Source organism: Eschrichtius robustus, chromosome 20 (genome assembly GCF_028021215.1).
Source record: "Eschrichtius robustus isolate mEscRob2 chromosome 20, mEscRob2.pri, whole genome shotgun sequence".
Taxonomy (NCBI): Eukaryota; Metazoa; Chordata; class Mammalia; order Artiodactyla; family Eschrichtiidae; genus Eschrichtius; species Eschrichtius robustus.
This window is the reverse complement of record NC_090843.1, coordinates 37,827,084-37,843,909: the sequence shown is the minus strand read 5'-3', so window position 1 is coordinate 37,843,909 and position 16,826 is coordinate 37,827,084. Positions and strand designations below refer to the sequence as shown.

General features: G+C 39.2%; 1 protein-coding gene across 1 annotated transcript in view; it reads right to left on the bottom strand.

Moving 5' to 3' along the window:
* TOM1L1 (target of myb1 like 1 membrane trafficking protein) overlaps positions 1 to 16,826 on the bottom strand; it is a 53,204-nt gene that overhangs the window by 11,080 nt on the left and 25,298 nt on the right. Inside the window, exons 8-11 of the mRNA XM_068531870.1 lie at positions 9,952 to 10,085; positions 5,414 to 5,474; positions 4,911 to 5,028; positions 3,514 to 3,610 (exon numbers count right to left, since the gene is read on the bottom strand). Of these exons, the coding sequence (XP_068387971.1) occupies positions 3,514 to 3,610; positions 4,911 to 5,028; positions 5,414 to 5,474; positions 9,952 to 10,085 (410 nt within the window). The remainder of the gene's footprint in view (positions 1 to 3,513; positions 3,611 to 4,910; positions 5,029 to 5,413; positions 5,475 to 9,951; positions 10,086 to 16,826) is intronic.

Below are 16,826 nucleotides of genomic sequence, written 5' to 3'. Positions count from 1 at the left end.
TTCAAATACATGAAGCAAATAATTTTACATAAACTTTTCTAGAAATATCACATACTGTATGACTCTATTCAGATGCTATTGTCACAAACTATAATGATAGAGAACAGACTGGTGGCTGCTGGGGGTTGGGGATGGGGGTGTGTGACTATAAAGGAATAATAGCATAAGGGAGTTTTTTGGGATAATGAACCATACTACATTCGGACTGTGGGGGTGGTTACATGAATCTATGTATATATGTTAAAATACATAGAACTGTACACCAAACAAAAAAAGGGTCAATTTTACCATACAGAAATTTTTAAAATAAAATTAAAGTGCAGAAAGAAAAAAAGAGAGCAGGTATTGAAATCAGATCCACTTGAATTTGAATCCTCTTTCTGCGCTAGTTGGCAGCCTTGGTTTCTTCACTTGTACAGTGAATACTGGGGGTACCTATCTCATAGGCCTGTAGGGAGCCCTAGTAAGTAATTAGTAAGCATTTCTTATTTTCTTAGCCTATTGCCTGATACTAAGTGGGCTATAAATATGACCTGTGACTTTATCCCATCATCATCATTGCTTTTCAGGGATCCTTTCTGTTATGAATAATTCCATCACTCATTTGTTCTGTGATGATAAATTAAACTGCAAACACAGAGAGGTGGAAAAATCTCAAGACCGTAAGATATTTTGATGGCTGATTTTGCCACTCATATGTAATCTTTGGCATATGATTTAACCCAGATTCATGCCTTAGGTAACTGTAGCGCTTCAATTTTCATCACTAAAAAATTGGACTAGGGCTTCCCTGGTGGCGCAATGGTTGAGAATCTGCCTGCCAATGCAGGGGACACGGGTTCGAGCCCTGGTCTGGGAAGATCCCACATGCCGCGGAGCAACTTGGCCCGTGAGCCGCAAGTGCTGAGCCTGCGCGTCTGGAGCCTGTGCTCCGCAACAAGAGAGGCCGCGATCGTGAGAGGCCCGCGCACCGCGATGAAGAGTGGCCCCCACTTGCCGCAACGAGAGAAAGCCCTCACACAGAAACGAAGACCCAACACAGCCATAAATAAATAAATAAATAAAATTAAAAAAAAAAAAAAATTGGACTAGTGAACTTTAGCGCTTCAATTTCCATCACTAAAAAACTGACTAGTGATACTTTCACTCATGTATCAATATAAGCTTTTTCTGAAAATCAGAAAAAATAGATACAAAAGACATAGTCTAGAAAACAAAATATAGATGTCACACATTATCTTTTATTCCAGTGAATTCTAAGAACTATTATAATTATTTTGATAGCTGGAACTTGGGCAGACAATCCTAACAGGGTTTCTAATGATCAGGCGATCACTGCCTTATGGTTCCCCACAGACATTTTTTAGAACTAAAGATTCTTGCTACTGAATCAGAGTTTCTAGGGGCCAGCAATTTTACTGTTTAATAGTCACTCAAGTGATTTTTATGCACCTTAGAGTATGAGATCCACAAAACTAAGCAGCTGTTAGCTAGGATTTGATCTGTGTGTGAGTTTTATACAGCCACTTTTTGTGATGGGATTTCATCTTTATGGTCAGTCTTTCCCAACAAGATTTGCAGAATAAAGGAAAACAGAATCAGCTACTGCAGACCACTTGCTTATTTAAGCAATAACCAGTTGCTTATTTACTAAGCAACTTCACTGGAGTTCTGCCTACAACATTTCAACATTTACTTGCATCACAGCAGTCAAGACCAGAGGGAGTCAAGCTAAGGTAATGACCCAACCTGGTGTCAAGAGATAGCCATGTCCCAGCACATGAATCTTTCCTTTCTCTTTTCTTCCCTTACACATTTCTTTTTTTTTTGCTTTTTTCCCCAGTTTGATTCTCCTTTCTCTTCTCCTCAGTCTGCCCCTTTCCTTTTTAATATAGAAAAGTAACTAAAAAATATCTAAGTCCATTGACATAAAAACACAGCCAAGACATGCTGCTGAGTGAAAAACAAAAGCAAGGTTCAGAACAGTATGCATAGTATGCCGCCCTTTATTTAATAAAGGAGAAAAAGAATTCATATTCCTATTTACCTAAAGACACTTTGGAAGGATAAATAAGAAACTAACAAAGGGGTTCCCTGGGTGGGAGCAGGTATGACCCAAGGGAGAGCAAGAGGCAGGATGGGGGTGGGATGAGATCAAGTATTGTCCTTGTACATCTTTTTATATTGCTTTGATATCTGCATCATGGAAATGTATTGCCTATTACCTAAAATACATATATTTAAAAGGAAAAAAAAGAATATAATAGGCTTTGATGGAAGGCAAATCTAACTTCTGTTTATTTTTTTGCTGTTTATCTGCTCCATCCTGCCTCTTCTTGACCTTAGGTAACCATGCTTTTTTTAGGTTCTTCTGCATCTTTCTTATGTTTCTCTATGCAAAGAGTGGCAAATAGTAGCATATATTATTTCTCACTTGCTTACACAAATTTGAGATAGTATACACACACTACTTTGCACTTTTTCTCATTTAATAATAAATACATTGGTGATTGTCCCTCACATAGAGGGCCTACTTTTTTCTCCAGAAGTATAATAATATATTGTGTAGATGTTTATTTAACCATTCCCCAAACTGAAGGGTACTTGAGTTGTTTCTAATTATTAGCTATTGCACAAATACTGTCAAGAATAATCTTGTAAAGACCTTATTTTGCATAAATGAGCATAAATTCCTAGACTGCAAGTTCAAAGGTAAATACATTTATAATTTTAATAGATATTGCCACTTGCCCCTCATAAAAACTGCACAATTTTGTGATAGTATCTGTCTCTCCACAGTTAACAAAGCATGTTAACAAACATGTAGACTATTGCCGATCTGTGAGGTTAAAAAAAAGTCTTATTGCAGTTTAATTTATATTTCTGTAACTGTACGTAAGGCTGAGCATCACTGAGCAAAAATATGTTTCTAAGTCATTTGTATTTCTTTTTTGGTGAACTACCAGTTCATCAGACCTGCTACTTAATCGCTACATGAACTTCTATTCCCTAGGTCTCAGCCTTTTTTCCTATAAAATGGGAATAATGATAGCAGCACTGATCCAAGAACTTTTGCAAAGATTAAATGCAATAAATAAAAACAGGTCAGCAAAGTGCCTGCCACATAGCAAGTGCTCTGCAATCTGTGCGGCCGTTTCTGTTCCCCCACTTTGTCATTGTATTTTTCCTACCTCCTGTTACCACTAAAAAAATAAGAGAAAACAGAATTTATGGAAGGCTTGCTATGTACTGAGTGCTATACTAGGAGGTACATACAGCATTGCACAGAATCTTTGTAAGAATCCTAGAGAGTATTCTTAGAAGAGAAATGAAGGCTCACACTGGTTAAGTTTCTCATCCAAGGTCACACAGCTAATAGGAAGCAGTACTGAAATTCTGTATCAGTTATGTATGATTCCTAAGTCTCTACCTTTTCTATTATGTCATGTTTTCTTAAATATGAGGAATCAGAATGAGATGGAATTAGTTCTGGAGTATTACTGACATACTTACAGGGGTGTTTCTGTGTTTTCTGAGGCTAGCAAATCCACCTGTGGATGAAGACTGGGTTTCAAGTTGTTTGTTACAACAGGACTTGGAGAGCTGAAATCTAGAACACAAAATGTACTTATTGCTTGGCTTTAAAACATTTTGTCCATCAGTTCTGTTGAATTTTCCACTGTTTAAAAAAAAAAAAAAACACCAAATTAAGAAGATTGAGATAGTTCTGTCACCGTAAAATCATGGGATTTCCTCAAACAGAAATTCAAAAACATCATTTATGGCAATTGGAAAGAGAGAAATTCCCTGCCGTAAAAAGAGGACGTTGTAAAGGTAGCAAACGTTATTGTGTTCGGTTTTCTAAAATCCCAAGCTGACTCAGAATGGAAGGGATTTTATGTCTTATCCTGTCAAGCACAGAAGTAAAAAGCTATGGCATATATAGAGCTCTACCCTCACCTCTCCAAACTCTCAAGTTCCTATAATCATGAGACACCCCAAAGAAAATAATTATTTCCCCCCTGCTCTGAAAATGCCTGATAAAAACTCAAGAAAACTCTTCAATATAATGGACTCCAAACATCCCACTGGTCCAAGCAAGCAGCCAACATTTTAAAAATGGGGTAAGTAATAAGAAAACCACAAATTGAGTGATACTGACTATTCTGATTCTAAAAAATCCTGCTACATAAAAGGAAAACAAACTGATTTTAATTTGGCAGAAAATTCTGGATTTCAGCATTTTTCATCATCTTTACTTTGTAATTTACCAAAACTCTCTGGGAAGGATAATAGGAGACAACAAATAAGACAGATAAGGTAGGTAACCCTAAGCCTACAGTGCAACATCATTCATTTACCTTCACAGAAAACCATTAAAGCAACAATTGCTCCCACTTTATAAAGTAGGAAAGTCTCTAAGGTGGGTGGCTAAGAGGTGGCAGAACTGGGATTTCAACTTGGACTTCTCTGACTCAAAAGCTTGTGATGTGCCCTCTACATTTCGCCACCATGAGGCCTCATAATTCCTGATTTTCTCTATATGCATCAAATATTCCCTTTCCTGATGCTGTAGTATGGTAGAGAAACCCAAAGATAATAGTGAGTGGGTTCAGAGTAGGTTTAAGTATTGGCCATGGAGCTGAACAAGCTCTATAAGCAGGCCAGGCGAATTCCTTGAGATACTAAGCCAGTGGGATGAGTTTCAAGGACCTCCTCCCTCAGACACATCCCATTCCTGTAATGGGTGTGACCCAACCATTTGTCAAGAAGTAATTAAATCTCCTGATATAGTTCTCTGATATTCAAACTGACTTCAGTTCTTCTCAGGTTCCATTTAATCAAGAAACCAAGAACTGTTTCTCATCAAGCTCTTCCGCTGGTCTGAAAAGGCCCATGTGCTTATTTACTTAAGTCTGAAAGCTGAGCATTCAGGGTGTTGAGTTCTCCCAAACTGGCCCTATGCATCAGAGGGCTGGGACTCAGGTCAAGGAGATCAGAGGACGGGGCAGAAGGTTCAGTGGAAGTCTGAAAACAAAGCAAACAAAAACACAATTTAGAAAAAACTGTGTCAGGCAGTTTGTCACAGCTTTCTCCCCAGACTTTCCTTTGGAGAAAGGAAGATCCTATTTGGAAGTATCCTGAGAGAGAACTCTCTATTCAATAGACAATGCTAGTACTAATCACATCTCACCACTGACATGGGTCCCTGCTTAATTAGAGAATCTTCTTATGACCTCTTATCAATAACTCAATGAGTTATTAAGGCAGATACTCTACACTACTAAAACCACTCCAAATCATTAACGCATGTCTCCTCTTTTTTAAGACTTGTTTTATATAAGCTTTGCTCCTTGCTGTAGAATTCATAAAATTTTCAATTGTTTATTTTATAACAGTTCTATTTACTTACATTGGCATCTTCCCTCTGGTTCTTATTTTGCTCCAAAATCCTTTGTTGGTTTCGAATGAACCTGTTTGAATTAACAAAATGCAAGTAGTTAAAAGAAAACAGATATGAAAATGCTATAATATTTAACAAAATTAATGTGCAAATATTTAGGAATAATCAGCCTCATCCCCAATTCCCAATAAAGTACTTTAATAACTTTTTCCCAGTTTATAAAAGTAATTATGCCTTTAAAGAAAACTATGAGAAAATGGACAAATATTACAAATATGAATAATTCCATCATCAAGATATGGTTCCTATTAATATTATGATGTACTTCCTTCTGGTATTTTTTTCTGTAAGTTAATCTATTTTAAACTTAGTTGAAATTATACTTTACATAATTCTGTATACTAATTCCATTATGTTCAGATCATTTTTCTAGTTATTCAGAAATACAACTTTTAGTGGTTGCATACTTAACCTAATGAATCACATATATAAATAATCTCCTTATTCTCAAATATTTGAGTTGTTTCTAATTCTGCTAAAATTATCAAAAATGATCATTTTCCATAAAATTCACCTACAATTAACATATTTTCACTGTTTAATCTTCATTTTTATAAGACACTTGACACCTAACAATATTACCTTTTACAACTTTGTTTTAATTTTACATTGTTCGTACACTGTGGGTAAAGGAGGAGCAGTTAAATAAATAAATAAGAGAATAGGTTTCAAAGAATAGTGAAGCTGAAGGCAGAAATCCAAGGCACAAGTGTCAGTATTATTATTGAGTAGTTATAAGACGATATATATGATCCTCAATTCTCCATCTACTCAAAGAGAATAGCAGTGTTTGAACCATTTCCTCAAAGTTATTCTCAAGGGCAAGATACAGACAGATAATACAGGTGGATGAATGTGGAAATGCTTTGCAAACTAAAAGTTGCTTTAGAAATACATAGTATTACTATTACGACACATCGATTCCATGAACCTAAACACTTTCAAGTCTAAAAGCTTACACTGAATTAAAACATGGCTTAGGTTTAAGGATTTTCCCCTTTCTAACACACGTGCTGCTTCTTCCATCTACTCATGGTATTGGCTTCTTGCATGCTAGCTAGTTATGTGCAAGGTATGAACAACCTTCACAAATCAAGCCTTGAGTAACAATTTCTGTTTCCTTACTTGCACAACTATTCCCTGGATGTAATGAGTGGAGACTTCTGGGGATTTTGGAATAGGGTGAATGTATTTTGCCTGTGGGATGGATATGAATCTTTAGGGAACAGAGGGCAGACTGTGGTAAGCATGGTAAGCAGTATGATTCCCCTGCCAAGGTATTCACATCCTAATCAATGGAACAGTGAATATGTTAGGTTAGATGGCATATGGAGTGGATTGCTAGTGAGTGGACTTTAATAGGGAGATTATCCTAGACCACACAGATGAGCCCAATGTAATCACAAAGGTCCTTAAATGTGGACGAGGGAGGCAGAAGAAGGATGCAAGAGGGATACGATGTGAGAAGGACCCAACCAGACAACATTGGCTTTGAAGATGGAGGAAAGGGGTCAGGAGCCTAGGAAAGTGGCATAAGTTGCACAAGTTAAGGAAAAGATTTTCCTCTAGAGCCTCCAAAAAGGAACACAGCCCTGGTTCAAAGCTGAATCAGAAAAAGCTGTTCACAGAAATAATCCAATCTCCTGATATTGAGACCAGAAAAACACACATTCCCCCTTGGAGGAAGCTTTTAGTAAGTGGTCTTATGGTTTGTAATAGAATTCTCCAAAATGAAAACCATGAGTCAGCACTCTACTGAAAACCATATGGTTTTCCTTAGATATCTTCCCATTTACAAAGATTTATACCAACCCCCCCCCAAAAAAAAACAAACAACCAAAAAAAAACCCAAAAAAAACCGAAGGGCAAGGTTTGCTTAGGGGTAAGGGAACATGGTCACAGGGCTCACATCCCTCCCTTGGTGCCCTGTCGCCTCTTCACAGAACGGCCGCTCTCCCTGACAGTGAGACAGTGAGGGAAAGAACTTATTTCGCAGCTGTGGGTTTTACTTCCCTGATTCTCTTGGTTCATTCACGATGAGTGGGGAAAAAAGTTTAGACAATAAATTAAAAGGCTCACTGGGACAAGAAGAGGAGGAGGACAAGAAATTAATATTTAATGTGCTAGCACCCAGCTAGGTGCTTTAATATACATTATGGCATTTAATTCTTAGAAACAAACAAATAAAATAAACAAACCCTCTCCAAATAGGTAGTATTATCCTCTTTAATAAATAGGAAAAAACCCAAATCTTAAAAAAGTTAAGCAATTTGTCCAAAATCATCAGCAAGATTTGAATCCGGACCTGTTCACCTCCTTCCCTTATGTCACACTGGTCCCATTCTTCATCTGTTGGTGGGAAATATGGCCACTAATTCCAGGGAATTCTCAACAGAAATGGTTCCCCTAAGGGTGTCTTGAAATGTCACTGTAACTCGGAGGAAAACCTCTGATATTTAGCAGGTAGGGGCCACATAAGGGAAAACTGCCCTACCCCAAATGCCAATACAACTCCTATTTGAAACAAGCATCTAGAAAAAGTTGGGGGATCTCAGAGACTCCAGAATTTCTATGCTAGGAAGGCCTAGGTATAGGTTTGGAAAGAGACCAGGAGACTTGCCTGAAGCTATGTTTGTATATAGCACTTTTCATTAAGACTGAGGAGAAAGCCACCTGTCAATCGAAGCATGCTGCCAGTCTTTGGGGCCGGGTTCTAGGTGCCGGCTCTCTCCCCAGGCCTGTTGTACCTTCCCATACCTTCACAACCGTATGTGCTCTAACCTGCTCCTGGTTTAGTCAACTCCTCCTCATCCCATATTTCCCAGCTTAAATGGTACTTCCTCATAGAAGCCTTCCTGTCCTTTTTCTGACCTGGATTAGGTCTGGCTGTTATTCTCACCAAATAGACCTCCTATTCACTGCATTTATTTCACTTTCCAAGTGTGTATATTTATATATATGATTGAAGGTGTTTTCCTGACTATAGGCTTGAATATAGATTACAATAGATTATAAGACTATTACTTTGATGTATGAATAAATGACTTGGAAACAACTTAAATGCCTGATAAGTGAACTGTGAGAGAAACATGGACCATTATGCAGCTATTAAAAAAAATGGTTTAGGGCTTCCCTGGTGGCACAGCGGTTGAGAATCTGCCTGCTAATGCAGGGGACATGGGTTCGAGCCCTGGTCTGGGAAGATCCCACATGCCGTGGAGCAACTAGGCCCGTGAGCTACAACTACTGAGCCTGTGCGTCTGGAGCCTGTGCTCTGCAACAAGAGAGGCTGCAATAGTGAAGAGGTCCGCGCACCGCGATGAAGAGTGGCCCCCGCTTGCCGCAACTAGAGAAAGCCCTCGCACAGAAATGAAGACCCAACAGAGCCAAAAATAAATATAAAAATAAATAAATAAATAGAATTTATTAAAAATAATAATAATAATAATAATAATGGTTTGGCCAAAGCATTTAAGAACATAGGATACACAAATACTGGTTTTAGAGCAAAGAAAATCAAGGGAGAAACAAAAGTATATGTTCTTTATATGATCACGACTATAAAAAAGTTTAGAAAAAAACTAAAATGTTAGAAACAAAATTATGAGTACAGTCGACCCCCGTATCCACAGGTTCTGTATCTGTGGGTTCTGCATCTGAGGATTCAACCAACCTCAGAGTGAAAATATTCGAAAAAGAAAAATTCCAGAAAGTTCTAAAAAGGAAACTTGAATTTGCCATGAACCAGCATCTGTTTACATAGCATTTACATTTACTAGGTATTATAAGTAATCTAGAGATGATTTAAAGTGTACAGGAGGATGTGCATAGGTTATATGCAAATACTACACTATTTTACATAAAAGGCTTGAGCATCTGTGGATTTTGGTATCCTTGGGGGGGTTCCTGGAAACAATCCCCTACAGATATCAGGGGATGACTGTATTTAAAATTTTTGCCTTCATACTTTTCTGAACAGAATTTAGAAAAAAAATCTGTGTTCATATACAGATCATCCTCACTGGCTACTCTGGTTTTGTGTAGACTATTTTCTCCATATAAATATCCTCCTCTCTTCTCTTCACCATTTCCATGTTGTTCTCCACCTCTACCTTAGGGTAAACCTCACTTTCACTACGACGCTTCGTTTATGGCATTGGTCTATTTGAGAGCTTACGATGTGCTCAGTGCAGACAACATTCCGTGATTAAGATCCAGGCCCTGCTCCCAGGGCAGTTCGTGAGCACTGCTTACACTGCCCATGAATGCCCCTCACACTGCTCAGGGACATGCTCATTCCTGCAAGCCATATCACACACTCCCAGAAGAGCAGCACCAGGACTCCCTATCTTGGGAGGAAGGCGGCCGTGCCCAGAACTTGTTCCTGATCTTTCTGAGTGCTCACCTGCAGGCACTCTAAGAACCCTGAGTACCTGGAGGTTAAACTAGCACTGGAGGAGGGTCGGAGACGGCGTGCCACTGCTCACCTCTCATATCCAAGGATGGCGTTATTCAAATCCTCGTTCACCTGAATTAGCTCAACAGTGACATCTTCATTCTCCACCACCACGAGCAGGTCCATGATCCTCTCCTGCATCTCCCGACCTGTCTTATGAAGTTTCTGTCAAAGAAGGAGAGAGATTTCTTCTTCCATGCTAAAAAAACAACTGATTTGCCCATCTGTATACTACTGTGACCACCCCACACTGAGTCACCTATGGGAGATTACCAAAGTATTTAACTGTGGGCAGCTCATCCTTTCTCTATGAAGGATATCGGAACAATATTTTCCTCTAAAAATCAAAATAGGCATTGTAAGGACAAGAATGTACACTGCATGTAATGCTGGACTAGAAATCAGAAGTGGTGTACAGGAATTCTAGGTTTACTACTTATTAGCTGTGCTGTGTTAGGAAAAAAAAAATCACTTGTTTTCTAAATCTGTTTACTCACTTGACAAGTGAAAACTATACTACTTGACACATCTACCTCAAGGGGTGACAGAAAATCAAATGAGATGTGTATAATGAGGAACTATATAACTATAAAGCACTACAGAAAACATAAAATGCTATTGTTGTTATTTGTGGTAATAGAAGAAAGAAGTAGTTAAAATGCAATTATAGCAGTATAATTTTCTTATTATGTTTTACTTAAACATGTAACGTTTATAGTTACAACATCACATTCCAAGGTAAACTGAAGCAGGATTAAAAAACTAGTCATCAATGCCATTTTTATTTGGACTGCCTGGAATCACTGTATTACACAAGACTCCACTCCCCAAACCAGCTTTTTCTCATAAGCATCAGAGGCACCTACAGCCGACCTACTGATTCAGAATTGCCTAGGCTGAGAGTTTGGGAATTCACATTTTTTAACAAGCATCTCGAAGTGTTTCTTATGTACACTGATATTTGAGAACTGCTATCTTACAACTTACTTTCTCTTAGGCATACCTCCAGTAAGCCTGAGGAGCATAAAACTGGTATTAATATTCCTTCAAACCCACCCTGGCTAGAATTTGTCCATGTAATAATACATTAACATCAGGCAAGAACACAGGGAAGCTCCCCTTTCAAAATGAAAGCAGCAGAACTTGCTAAATCATAGCACCATTACATTATCTGATCTTTTCCCTCAAGAAAGACAGACCTAAAAAAAAAAAAGAAAGACACACCTGCTGAAAAACTTACACTTCACAAAACCATTTAGAATCTCAAACAATCTATCACAAGATTTCCAACAGGAAATCTCTAAATAAATAAATCAAACCACTACTAGCTGGCATTTAGACTCAGAGGTAAAGGCTACCATACCTCCACAAAATCTTAACAAAAGTATTTAGAAGACAGAAGAAAAGGGAAAGGAAAAAAAAAAAAGTGAGACAGACAGATGACAGACTCTAGGTTTTCATACTCGCATTGTGCAACCAGAAAAACTGTCCCGGTTCCTAATGATGTGGTCACTGTCTGCAGCAGTTGGCAAACTTTTTCTTAAAGGTCCAGATATTAAATATTTTCTGCTTTGTAGGCCACATTTGGTTAAAACTTAGCCTCAGTTTACTTTTTTATCTATAAAACAAGGATAACAACCATCTTATAGGGTTGTTGTTAGAATAGAAAATGATGCAGTTGAAACCCACGTATGGCATACAGGGTAGTCAATGAATGTATTATGGTTGCCTAAGGAGGTGTCACTAGCAGCTTAACTAGCAATATTATACATTCCTGGGACTTCCCTGGTGGTCCAGTGGGTAAGACTCTGTGCTCCCAATGCAGGGGGCCTGGGTTCGATCCCTGCTCACGGAACTAGATCCGGCATGCATGCCGCAACTAAGAAGTCTGCATGTCCCAACTAAGAGCCGGTGCAGCCTAAATAAATAAATAATTTTTTTTTTTTAAAAAAGGAAAAAACTAAGAAGCATTTGGTCATAACCCCATGATGAACGAGAACTTTGCCTCTGTTCTGCATTAGAGTACAGGCTAGAACAATGTCAAGATCAAGGAAATACAATGGCTGTTAGATGCCTGTCACAAAAATGTAGAAAGTAATTTGAAATGAATTTGCAGCCAACACCAACAGCCCCCGGTCACATGAAGACTGTCCCTTTGCCCTCTCAAGAGACAGATGGAATGGAAACATGAAAGAAGCACCACATTTCTCAGCAGGTTTGCAAAACAGAATTTGAAAAACCTCTTCAAAAGCCAGCCCACTCTGATCTTTGCAATTGATGTCTGTCTCAGAGGAGGGCCAAGCCACCTGGAAACAGCACAGATCAAGTACCATGGACCAAAAGGATGGGTCAGAAGTTCACCACAGCAGGCACCTGCAGGGCTGTGGATGTGGGGAGCAAGGGGGCACGAGTTAAAATAAGGAGGAACAGCTGCTGGTGCATATGCCCATCACAGAGGCCCTGGAATCGCCTCCCTTCACACCATATCAAAGCCCAGGCAGGCTTCTGAGCTAAAGTGATTCTAACAATCAATTCAAAAGTCTTTGGAGCAAAACAAAAAGGAGCTCATTAAGAGCTTCCTCTTCTGACATCCAGATGGCTCCCACTCTTTCACAGAGCATTCAGGAATTGAGGAAGAAGATTCTTCCACACTTTCAACTTCAACTGCAATTGTCCCACTTTCACCAACACAGGGCAACTCAATCAAAGGAAAAACAAAAGTATCTGAACATATCCCTTGAAAAAGTAATAACAGGAAGAAATGTGTTTGCTTAACAGCCTTCTCTGGAAATAATACGTCTGGCACTACTGCTATTACACATCTCCTCTCTCCCAGGACCTCCTACCAAGATAGCAAGAGACCCCGAGAACGTCCCTATATCCTCAAAACCAAAACTGCCCCCACTCACCCTGAAACCAAACATTCCTCAGCATAACTTGCTCATATAGTTTCTTCTTTCTTTTACAGGCCTCTGTTGAATGAATGACAAGTTAACTGTTAACATAATCCTCCAGAAAATCATTAACTTCCAACTCTTTTTCCCAACTAAATATTGTAAACATCTTCAGTAACTCCTTAGCCCTTCTTTTGCCCTCAATCATTAATTCTTCAACAGAGAATCAATCTATTCAATTTAACAGACATTTGATAAGCTCACTCAGTGCACAAAACATACACTCTAAATGTGCATAGTTGTATGGATTTAAAAGTAGAGGTCTTGGTTACTGCCTTCAAGTTGCTTCCACTCTAGCTCAGGAGCTAATATATACCCACACGAACAGACAATAGGTTAGCCACCTATGCTAGAAAGTCAGTCCTGGGTTCAAAATGAGAAACAAGTGCTATACTGGATAGAACGCAGCCTCAGGAGGACAAGGTTCCCACTCCAGCTCCATCACTCACTTGCCACTGTGTGGACAAATCATTCCCTTTCTGAATACGTAGCCTCATCTGTAAAGGGAGATGGTCTTAATGGCATTGAAAGTCCCTTCCACTCTTAACACCTTACAAGTCTCCGAATGGGAAAGACAGTAAGAGCGGTCAGGGCAGATGACTTTTTATTTTACTCTCAGGTTTTTTTTCTCAACTGGTTACCAATTATTCTCACAGGACCAAATTTTAGATTCACATGATTTGAAACTTCTCTAATAAGTTAGAGTAAGGCTTTTTCTAGTTGTGCTTTCAAAATTGGAGCTCACTTTATTCTACAGAAGACTAAAACATTCTCTTCTTTCATTGTCCTACTGCGTCTAGGCAAAAACAAGACTAAAATGGGAGGTGAACCACTCAAGGTAAGAGTAAGGTGATTCAGAGACAAGTACACAACGCCTAGAAAGCAAATGCAAGAACGTGCAGCAACATTTCATTACTATGACCAGAACAGATACTTTTAACTCATCGCAACACTCATTAGACTAGATGTGGCCTCAGAATCTTCGCACACCACTCTGGCAAGCTAAAAGAAATCCTGTCTCTGCCCCTAATGAAGTTCAAAGTCCAGGAGCAACACAGTGGTTGGGAAAGGTGTCTTTCACCAAAATAGTTTTATTGCCTAAGAATCTAACAAAGAGAAAGGAGCTCTGAGAATAAGGAGGGCTTCAGGATCTAACCGCTCGGCACAGATCGGAGGAACAGATAGGGGATTCCAAATAAGTATACCAGATTTCAGACAGAAGGAAACAGACAACGCATTTCAAATAAACAGAACAGCTGCCAGAAGGTATGCACCAACAGACAAAACAGGAAATGCTTTTAATGCTAACAAACTGCATATAAGACTGTGATCACTGGTAAAGTATATGTACAAGAAGAGCCGAGAAATTTTTGAGCGGAGACTTTTCCTACCGGTTGCACACCTTTCTTTTGCCTTCCAGATCCACCATCCATACTCTCTGCCCTGCTGTGTGCCCTGGGGGCTGGCCTGTAGCGGGCATACCACCAGGTCCCCTGCCCTCTAGCTTTTGACTGGGTTCAACCCACAGGATGCACAGGGAGGAAATGGGAGGGCGAAGGAGAGTGAGGTCTGGATATTTATTATCTTCATTCCTTCCACCAAAGGCACCACTACTCTCAAGGCTGCCTTCCTCATATTCTGCCCACTGGGTTCTGGCAAAAGTTTCTTCTTGCCTATTTATGCCTAGGGGTATTAGCTAATAGCCCAGGGTAACAAACTTGCTCCTGTGGTTTCTCTGAGCCCTGTGGTATCTCACTAAATAAACAGTACCTTGATTAAATTCTTTTCAAATTACCCAAATGGAGCATGCCATCTGTTTCACTGATAAGCCCTAAAAGGCATGAAAACAGAGCAATTTAAATAGTATGATACCAACACAGGGATAGACAAACAGATCAAACCAAGAGAACAGCCTCTGGAAAGACATCCTTGCATTAGAATATAGAATATGATACAAGAGGTATTTGAAATCAGTGGAGAAGGTATAAATTGTTACTAAATGTTATTTGGACAACCAGCCATATAACTGAAAAAGATAAATGAAGGGAAAATCTCTAACTGATACCAAGGATAAAGATTTTAATTTTATTTTTTAAATTAATTAATTAATTTTGGCTGCATTGGGTCTTCGTTGCTGCGCACTGGCTTTCTCTAGTTGGCAGCGAGTGGGGGCTACTCTTCGTCGCGGTGCGCGGGCTTCTCATTGAAGTGGCTTCTCTTGTTGCGGAGCACAGGATCTAGGCACACGGGCTTCAGTAGCTGTGGCACGCGGGCTCAGTAGTTGTAGCTTGCAGGCTCTAGAGCACAGGCTCAGTAGTTGTGGCACACGGGCTTAGTTGCTCCACGGCATGTGGGAACTTCCCGGACCAGGGATCGAACCCGTGTCCCCTGCATTGGCAAGCAGATTCTTAACTGCTGTGCCATCAGGGAAGTCCCAAGATTTTAATTTTAAACCACATAAAATCAAGGGAAAATCCATTAATTTATTAAAGATATTTTTGTTGAATGATTACATTGTGCAGCACTGCTCTGGGAGCGGAACCTGAGCAGTAAACAGGACAAGCCTGTGAAGCATCCATTCTAGAAGGCAATGACAGCTGCACAAACATGCAGGAAAAGCATCAGTGTGCTGGGCAGAGAATGAAAAGGGGGTGAAAAAGAAAGTGCTGACTTTAGACTGGGGAGCCAGTGAAGACCCCTCCGAGGAGGTAACATACTAAGTTGGAATGATGAGAAAAAGCTGGCCATTAGAAGACAGGGGAAGCATGAGAGTCAAGGGTGAAACAGCTCCCCGACAAGAACGAACTCAGTGTGTCCAGGGAATAGGAAGGTGGTCGCTGTGGCTGGACTGAGGACACATGAGCTATGGAAGGAAAGGTGGGCAGGAGCAGACTGGGAGAGGTTTTGTGGCCGGAGTAAGAAAGTTGGGTTTTATTCCAAGTGTAATGGGAAGCCACTGGAGGGTTTCCAGCAAGGAACAACATGATCTGGTCTCCCTTTTAGAAAGCTATAGAGATGCTCAATATCATTAGTCATTAGGGAAACGCAAATCAAAACTATAGTGAGATACCACTTCACACCTACTACATAGCTAAAAAACTCCAGAAAACCACAAGTGTTGGCAAGGAAGTGGAGAAATTGAAACCCTGTGTGTTGCTGGTGGGAATGTAAACTGGTGCAGCCACTGTGGAAAAAAGTTTGGCAGTTCCTCAGAAAGTTAAACATAGAGTTTCTATATGACCTAGTGATGCGACTCTGAGGTATATACTCAAAAGACCATAGGTATGCAAACAAAAACTTATACATGAATGTTCACAGCAGCTATTCACAATAGCCAAAAGGTAGAAACAACTCAAATGTCCATCAACTAATAAGTAAATAAATAAATAAAATATAGTATACCCATATAATGGAATACTGGGCCATAAAATGTGCTACATACAGCATGGTTGAAACTTGAAAACATTATAGTAAGTGAAAGAATCATATTTTATGATTCCATTTATATGAAATATTCAGAATAGGTAAATGAATACACAGAAAGAGAAAGCAGATAGCTGGTTGCCTGAGACTGGGCAAAGACAGGAAGGGGGAGAGACTGCTTAATGGGTATAGGGTTTCCTTTGGGGATGATGAAAATGTTTTGGAACTAAATAGAGGAAATGGCTACACTGTGAACATGAATTCCACTAAATTGTACACTTTAAACGGTAAACTTTAAAATGATTAATTTTATGTTTTAACATAAAATTTAATGTTTATGTTTTAAAATGTTTTCACATTTTTATTAATGTTATGTGAATTTTACCTCAATTAAAGGAAGAAAAGCTATATAGTTCTTGATTTTCAACACAGCACTGTACTCAATATCCTGAAAATATTTTTGACAACAAAATACCTAAAAATATTGGATACAATATAAAAATATTTTAATGTGCATGCCTAAACTTTC